Source organism: Electrona antarctica (genome assembly GCF_951216825.1).
Source record: "Electrona antarctica genome assembly, chromosome: 20".
NCBI lineage: Eukaryota > Metazoa > Chordata > Actinopteri > Myctophiformes > Myctophidae > Electrona > Electrona antarctica.
In genome coordinates, this window is record NC_136801.1 from 42,084,336 (window position 1) to 42,093,266 (window position 8,931).

The following is an 8,931-nucleotide window of genomic DNA, read 5'->3' on the forward strand; positions in this document are numbered from 1 at the left end:
GCTCACAACGTGTCAATGTAGATTGGCTAGTTGAACTATTCAAAAATGTATTCACAATACATTCATTGAGATAATATAAAATTAAATGTATAAAAAAACATCCTTTATATGTTACTTCCTATTGGAAGGTGGCTGTGGCCTCTAACCCCTACATTTCAATTCATGAAAAAAGTACTTAAAAGTTTGTTTTAATACACCCATTTGATTTATTTTATAGGGAAGTTGAAATAATGACATTGATTTTGTAGATTTATTTTAAATTAAAAAACTTTATATATCGCTACCGAAACAGAAAGAGTTTAAGTCCATAGATGGAGCCTGGTTTAAGCCACACCCCCACACTCTCACCAAGAAGTGACATAGACTTCATGTTCATCATGACCAAATCATGATGAGTAGCTAGTTTACTTCAGTCTGAAATGAATGTCTTCCAAAGTCTGAAAATCAGTGTGTGGTTTTAAGGAGTGTCACTACCGAAACACATTTTTCAAAAATTAACTTAATTATTTAATTAATTAATAAACAATTTTGTCTATCCATGTACATCAGTTCAAAGCTGTTTTTCTTAGCCATTTTTTGCCTAGCATTGTAGAGTTAAGCTAAAAACTAGATGTTTATGCTTTTTAATGTACTTAATTCTAGTAATTATAGTAGTTTAGTAGTAGCTTGAGCAAATGTAAAGCATCTTATTAGTTAATATTTAGCAAAAAAAAAAAATAGTGACATGATTGTTTCGGTAGTGACATTTGGATGTCTATGCTTTTGAATGTACTTAATTCCAGTGATTCTAGTAGTTTAGTAGTAGCTTGAGCAAATGTAAAGCATCTTATGAGTTAATATTTAGCAAAATAGTTAAGTGACTATGGCACCGCATTGTAAAGACAATGCTGTGGTCACTACCGAAACAGTGCAGTCACTACCGAAACACTGGTTGTTTTGTCTAAAATCAAAGATGGTGAGTTATCAACCAATATTTTAAGATCATGATTGGTTAGGTGTATGTGTGTAATGTCAACTACAAATAATGCTGAAATCAATATAATCAACTTTATACATTTTACAAAGCGTTTAGATTTTGATTACTCTCAATAATTCAACATTTCTTCTGTATGTTTTCTGTATGTTTTATTTTTTTCAGATTAAAATAAGTATCTTTATTCGAACGTAAAGGTCTATGTTTCGGTAGTGACAAATTTTGGGAGAGGAAAGATATTCCAATAAATTATTAAAATACATGATAATTGAGTGTGCCTTTACTAAATATGTCCATCCATCCATCCATATTCAACCGCTTATCCGTAGTCGGGTCGCGGGGGCAACAGCTCCACCAGAGTGCTCCAGACTTCCCTCTCCAAAGCAACATTAGTGACTTCCTCCTGGGGGATTCCGAGACGTTCCAAGGCCAGTGAGTTGATGTGTTTCCTCCAACTGCGCCTTGGTCTGCCCCGGGGTCTCCTCACAGTGGGACGTGCGTCTACTAAATATGTGTCCCTTAGATCTGGTGCAACATGAATATGGTAAAAGTATTTTCCAAAATAGCATACAAATTTCACACAATTTCCAACTCTGAATTTGAACCAATTCGGTAGAATGGCCCATATAGCATTCTGAGATTGTGGAATAGTTGTCTGGCAACGCAAGACTACTTATAGCATAGCATAGTAACAGTGTTACCTTTGTTACACGGCAGATAATATATGTTTTAATGTACTTTACTGTGGGAAACAAATGAGCTCTCTCTCTCTCTCTCTCTCTCTCTCTCTCTCTCTCCCCAGTCCAATGGTTGTTAGATGAAGACAAAGTAATTCAGCTCGTGCAGCTGACAGAAAGATTCATCTCTATTAATAACACCTGCCATACTGCCCCCCCCCCCTCTCTCTCTCTCTGCATGCACTCATGAATGCACACACACACACACGGTCATTAAATCATAGTTACTTTAGATGACAGGCAGCTCTATGTGATGAGGGGGACCATAATGACTGTGACACCAGCTTGTTGATGAGGGGGGGAAGGGGGGGCATAATGGCTGTGACACCGCTGAGCAGCTGTTTTGTCATGTTCTGTGCCCTGGACAGATCCCAAGGTTAATTAAATAAGGTTAGCAAGCGAAGACCGTACGGTGGACTTGTTGCACCCTGGAAGGAAAGAAACATGCGCAATGGGCTCTATGCAGCCATCACTTCAATGGGCTCTATGCAGCCATCACTTCCGCTTTCAGCTTCCTTGGTCTCAAATGTGCATGTTCCTTTCCTTCCAGGGAGCAACATGGAGTCCACCGTACGGTCTTCGCTTCCTAACCTAATTTAATTAACCTTGACAGATCCAAGGAAGTTTCATGGTCACGTGACTGTGCTGCGCCATGACACTTTCATGGGAGCCAAATCTCGCACCGGACGTTACATGAATACAAAGCAGTGAATGGAGGAAGCTGGACCAGCTCATAACAATCATTATTTATGAACCATTGAGACCTGTATCATATAATCGGTTCAGGCATATAAAAGAAGACACATCACAGTTTGTTTTCTAATCACTTGCTTTTCGATGTGCACAGAGTGCACAGTATACAGGCGTCGGACGCCGGGCGTTGGACCTGGCCTTCTATAGCGGTGTGTCCGTCGGCTGTCGGAACAACAGTGGGTGGATTTTGGGCCCATGGGATATGAAACTGGGCGGCGATGCAGGAGTGGACTGCATGGGACATTGTTTCCTCTGGTGGTCCAGCCTGGGACTTGCCCGCAGACTGGTTGGATGCCTACACTACTTGTGCCCATGGAATGCTGGGTGACATGACATGTTTGTTGTATCGTGACTGACGGGGTGCAGTACTTATACTTAGTTTAGACTAGTCATTGGTTAGAACAGTCATTAGTCCTACAACTACAACCTATCTCAAACCCTCACCCTAACCCTAACCTCCCACGGAGCAGCAGACCTAAACATAACCTTAACCCATGTCTAACCAATGACTCGTCTAAACTAAGTATGCACCCCGACTGAGGACATAATATGCCTTGAATTTGTTGATGTAACTTTGCTGCACCTGAACTATGTATGTCCTTATGCAATGTCCTTTGTGTGGGCATAAATAAATTGTTAAAATGTGTGTGTGCGTGTGCGTGTGTGCTCAAAGATAAGGAGAAAGAGGGGAAAAAAGTACAACTGAATGCGTTTTTTTTCATCTAAATCGGGATGAGGATGTTGATGCTACGCAGCGCTGACTCCGAGTCCTGTGTGCTTTTATCTCTGATAGATATTGTGTGCGTGCGTGCGTGCGTGGGTGCGTGTGTGCGTGCGTGCGTTTACTATTTGCGTAGGCCTATAACGCTCACCATCTCCCTGGCAACGCAGCGGGCCCACGGTTAGCTCCGCCTCCGAGCCCGGCCGATTGGTGTCGCCCACGGCAACCTGGATGACGGGCAGGTGGTCCTTGTACAGCAGCAGGCCAGAGTCCTCTCTCCTGAACCAGACAGAATTAAAGCAATTAAGCCACAAGAGGTCTCAGGTTACCGTGGATTTTACAATGGGTGAGAGGCGTGGTGAGACACGAGTGTAGCGAGTGTCTCGATCCATCTCGATCCATGCAGCCCACCAGAGCGAGCCACACACTTCCTTGTTTTTAGTCAGCCAGTGTGACGGGGAATAGGAGGCGCTTGATGTCTTCACGAGGCCGCCCGGAGCTACACATTCACAGTCATGTGAGGCGGTGCTTAGACGCCAGCACGGCATGGGCTTGTAAGAACAACAAGTGCTCCTCTTCCCCAGTACAGCTACAGAGCTGCGGGATCAGCTGGGAATGATATAAAGTGATTGAAGGTGTGGATTATCGGTGAGATTTACAACGGTCACGTGGCGGTAACCAGCCAATCAGAATCAAGTATTGAGACTAACCGTTTTTAGAAAGAGTCATTTTACACTTGGTTGCATATATGAAAATGGCAGATCTACAAGCTCACAACGTGTCATGCTGCGACACGTTGTGAGCTTGTAGCTCGGCTATTTTCAGCATTACGACGCCATCACCGACCGCCAAAATATATTTTAGTCGACTAAATCAACTGTAGATTTAGTAGACTAAAACTAGACTAACACTAAAACATTCCAGTTGACTAATATGTGACTAAAACGAAATAAAAACGACTCAAAAGACTATGAGTAGGGCGCCCGCTGGCCAAGTGATCCAGGACCATGACACATATACATGTAGGCATTGGCCTGACAGCGTGTTGCGTGTTCGAGTAAAACTGTACCAACACAAAAAAAAAAATCAGATGTCTAAAGTTTTACTCAGAAGACTGTGACTAAAAGTAAATTACAATTTGCTGTCAACATCAACACTGGTGAACAGGACATGTACAGGGAGTGTAGTGATAACAACACTGGTGAACAGGACATGTACAGGGAGTGTAATCATAGTGTCGGAGCCACAACTGACCTAAAACACATTTTGAGTGATTTGCAATATGATTGTGGTTTTGGTTTATTATGATTGTGTTACAACAAGGTGACAGGTTTATTATTATTATTATTATGCCTAGTAGTAGTCAGTGGCGTGCACAGATAGACACTACTAGGGGGTAGTGTAGGGCTACACCTGCCCTTTTCCCTCTGGACAGCAATGTGCCCTTTTTTTCTTTCTTTTTTTACAGTGTACACTAGTATGTGGACCATTGATCAATTCTTGATAAAAAGCTTCTATTATATTATTTAGGCCCCAGAATCTATAAATCTCACACTATTAAGGCAACCGGCCGGTTCAACGCGCTGCACAAGGTGCCCTTTTTTCACTTCAGCACCTGCCCCTCTAAATGTCTGTGCACGCCACTGTTAGTAGTAGTATTATTTGCATATTCTCATAGTGTGTTGTTTATTGCAATATTGTTGATACATGTCTACATGCTCTGTATTATGTTTTGAGCGTTATAAGATCTACTGTACATGTGACAATGACCAGTGACGCCGGGAAAGTCAGTTGAGCTGATGCAACAGCAGGAGTAGAACAAGGCTTTTGACCGTAACAGAATGTAACAACCTATCGTGAATTTAGTATTTTTTATTGGTGTTGGGAAAGCCAGTATATTATTTTCAAGAGGATCCTATAGCTGAGAGAAGCTCAGGAGGAATATTCTGTTTTGGTGGAAATAAAAGATTGGACATTTCATAACCCATTTAGGCCTGACCTCAAAATTTAAAAAAAATGATTCTAAATCCTCCAGTTTTCTCAAAAATAGCAGACCTACAAGCTGGCGCGCTATGAGCTTGTAGATCTGCTATTTTTCAATTGCTAAATTATAACAATGTTTAAAACACCAAAAGGGGTTCCCGCCCAGAATGGGTTAAATCCCCCTAAAACACACAAGGATGATCTCCATCATTCCTTGGATGTTGTACGTTTTATAAGAAATACGATGAATGATACAAGTCAATAGTATACAGTTCTGCTATTGTGACAATAGAGGGTATGAGCGTGACCTGGAAGTTATGCAGGAATGCCTACTGAGTGGCAAAAACCTACTTTCTGGCCTTGACAGCCCATACATCCAAACAGAAAAGTCCTATTTGATTGCATTAAATGACTTTAAACAACATTAAATTCACTTTGTCACTCGATCTGCCATTCACTTTATGCATGTACATACCCTCTCTATTGGATAAGTGAAATCACCATTATAGATAGTGTACAGTAGACACTGTGTAAAGTGTCTACTGTACACAGTGTAATGTCTAGTGTATAATTTAGATGTGTAAAGACAATACATTGAACTGTGAAGACATACAGTGAAGATGTGATGGCAGGTTAAACAACGTATCAATTATTCATCCAACAGTATAATCCTCTGTCCCTGGAGAGAAGTGGACTGAACGCTGGGTTTGTTCTAAAAATGAAGGAAAGCGTTTTTGAAATGCATGCTGGGATCGATTGTCGGGTGGATGGATGGCTCAAGGAAGTCATTAGGTAAAGATTATGTGTGCACGCACGCACGCACGCACGCACGCACGCACGCACGCACGCACGCACGCACGCACGCACGCAGATCTGATCCGAGTTATTGCAGGACTCAGTGTTCAAAATGCATCTGAGGGTTATATTTTATTTACATGCTGCATCATTTATCACACTTTTATGGAAATGAACACGAACGAGGCTGTTGCATGCAGACAATTATAGCAAGTGTGTGTGCTGTGTGTGTGTGTGCGCGCTGTGTGTGTGTGTGTGTGTGTGTGTGTGTGTGTGTGTGTGTGTGTGTGTGTGTGTGTGTGCCTGCGTGCGTGCATGTGTCATAGTGAAGGCCTATTCATAGTCAGTGTTGGGCAGGAACGAGTTACCAGTAATATATTACTGTAATATTATTACTTTTCCCAGTAAAGAGTAGTATAATGAATTACTCTTCCAAAACGGTCATATTATTATACCTATTTACTCTGTACTCAGAGCAGAAAGTTGTTGCATGCGAAAATAGAACAGATCTACAAGCTATCAACAGCTAACAACACTTTCCTCAGCGAAAAATACAACGTCTAACGTATGTGTTTTAGAGATGCACGAGAATGTTAATTTAAGCTGACTGAAAACACTGATCGCCATCCACTCAGGCAAGACAAACCGACTGGATTTCAGTAGAGATACCGCCGGCACGTTAAATGGAGACTATCACTGAGCCGCACATCTCTCTGTTTTTACACATCTCTCTGTGGTCACCTCTTCACCCAAAACTGGACTATATGAATTGAGCCTTTACACTCACCATGTCTTGTGGTCAGTAGCACAGGAATGGTGTGCCGACTCTTTTCTCTTAACACATTAACCCATTTTGACCTGAGATCAGATTCTAAAAATGTCTTCTACATCCTGACAGTTTTCTGAAAAAGCTATGTTTCTATGTCAGTCGTTCTTCGATTAAAAAAAAATAGCAGACCTACAAGCTCATAGCGCGCCACTCGGTGGCGTGCTATGAGCTTGTAGATCTGCTATTTTTCAATAGCTAAAGCATAACATAATGCTACCAAAAGGGGTTAAGGACTGGAACGCATCTGTGTCGCTTTTAACCACATTTAACCATAATTTTAAACGTTAGCTGTTGAAAAATAGCAGTTGTAGAACTGCTATTTTTGAAAACGTGTGCAAATCTTTGAATATTTATTCTTTCACGGCAAACGTTTTTAACACTTTAATTGCCCGGAACTATTTAATCCATTACATTCATGCGCCCAGTCGATTTATAAACACGGACGCCTTTTCCGGACGGACCGGCCGGAAGTTCATGATGTTGTGTAGCAGCTAACAATAGCCACAGCACTTTAGAATCGATCGACAACAACGGGAGACAAGAATAAATCTATCGAGACTAGCGACTGGACCGCGGAGCGCCGTCTAACACAGGATATTTTTTCAGAAAAAGACGGGATGATTTAGATCGCGATTTATGAACGTTTTAAGATTTTCGTTTTCATCAGCTAAACAGAGGAGGGAGTTTTTTGATGACGTCTCAGTCTTGCGCGTCACCGAGGAGAGCCCAGCAGGCGCGCCTGGGCTATACAGCCAGGCGATCTGTTCTCGTATCAATAAACTTCGTCTTTAGGACAATACTTCGTCCTGAGCGTCGGGCGTTACTAATAGAAAGGACAAAGAACTTCGTCCTGGGCGATTAATCTGTTAACTGGTATCTTTGCTCCTGGAACACAACAGTTTGAGATGTAGGTCGGCGGCCAAATACATTCAGTTGTGGGGCTCCTTGACATGAAAACATTTGAGAACCACTGATATACAAACATAGACATTATGATTTAGAAGACATTTTTGTAGAATTTCACATTGCAGCGATCCGTATCCGAGTACACTTCATTCAACTGTATTCAATGCTTCCACATTGCAGCGATCCGTATCCGAGTACACTTCAATCAATCGCTCCCGATGCGGTCCCGGGAACGGTTGGGGGGATCCGCTCCCGGGAAAGGTGGGGGGATCCGCTCCCGGGAACGGTGGGGGGATCCGCTCCCGGGAACGGTTGGGGGGATCCGCTCCCGGGAACGGTACGCAGCATTCACACTAAACCACAACATCTGCCAAGTGGTCCCGAGTGCGCGTCCGGGACCACAGTGTGAATCCCCACCTTAGACTCACCATGTGTTGAGGTCGGCGTCACAGTTACAGTCATATTTGGGCTCCGTACAGTTCCTGTCGATGCCACAGGCACATTTCTGGACGCCCGGCCCGGAACCCCCCCAGTAGAAGTGTTTCTCACTGCCCCGACCGACCCACCACGTGTAGGGGCTTCCATCTGTTGAGACGCGCACGCACGCATGCACGCACGCACACGCACATGCACACGCACGCACGCACACGCACACACACACACACACACACACACACACAGTGTTAATATTGTGAAAATACATGAAGACACAGATAAGGCTAATGTTTATCTGTATAGCACATTTAAAAACACAAGGTCATTAAAAGTGCTTTACACAACACAGTAAGCACTAAACCAGTGGTGGAAAGAGTAATACTTTTGTACTTTTACTCAAGTACATTTTGAATTCTGGACTTTGACTTGTAATGGAGTATTTCTACTTTGCAGTATTGGTACTTTTACTGAAGTAATACATACATGTGAGTAGTTGTTCCACCACTACCTCTCACCCTCACGTCTCTGTGGTCGTGTCTAATCTCATGTTCTCGTTAGCGCAGCTGTTGTCCAATCCATGCTAATCTCCATCCTCCGTAACTAGGATCCTCTCTCTCTCTCTCTCTCTCTCTCTCTCTCTCTCTTGCTCTCTCTCTCTCTCGCTCTCTCTCCCCCCCCCCCCCACCTACATTCCTACATATGGAAAGACTTATGTGACTATATAGACTTATATGTGACTATATAGACTTATATGTGACTATATAGACTTATATGTGACTATATAGACTTATATACGTAT

General features: G+C 42.6%; 1 protein-coding gene across 1 annotated transcript in view; it reads right to left on the bottom strand.

The window, feature by feature from the left end:
* Positions 1–8,613, bottom strand: part of LOC306913339 (contactin-associated protein-like 2) — a gene marked incomplete at its 5' end in the record, with an annotated part of 202,217 nt that extends 193,604 nt beyond the window's left edge. Inside the window, 3 exons of the mRNA XM_079489931.1 lie at positions 3,336–3,463; positions 8,126–8,282; positions 8,595–8,613. Coding sequence (XP_079346057.1) covers positions 3,336–3,463; positions 8,126–8,282; positions 8,595–8,613 — 304 coding nt within the window. The remainder of the gene's footprint in view (positions 1–3,335; positions 3,464–8,125; positions 8,283–8,594) is intronic.
* Between the last annotated feature and the right edge of the window lie 318 nt (positions 8,614–8,931).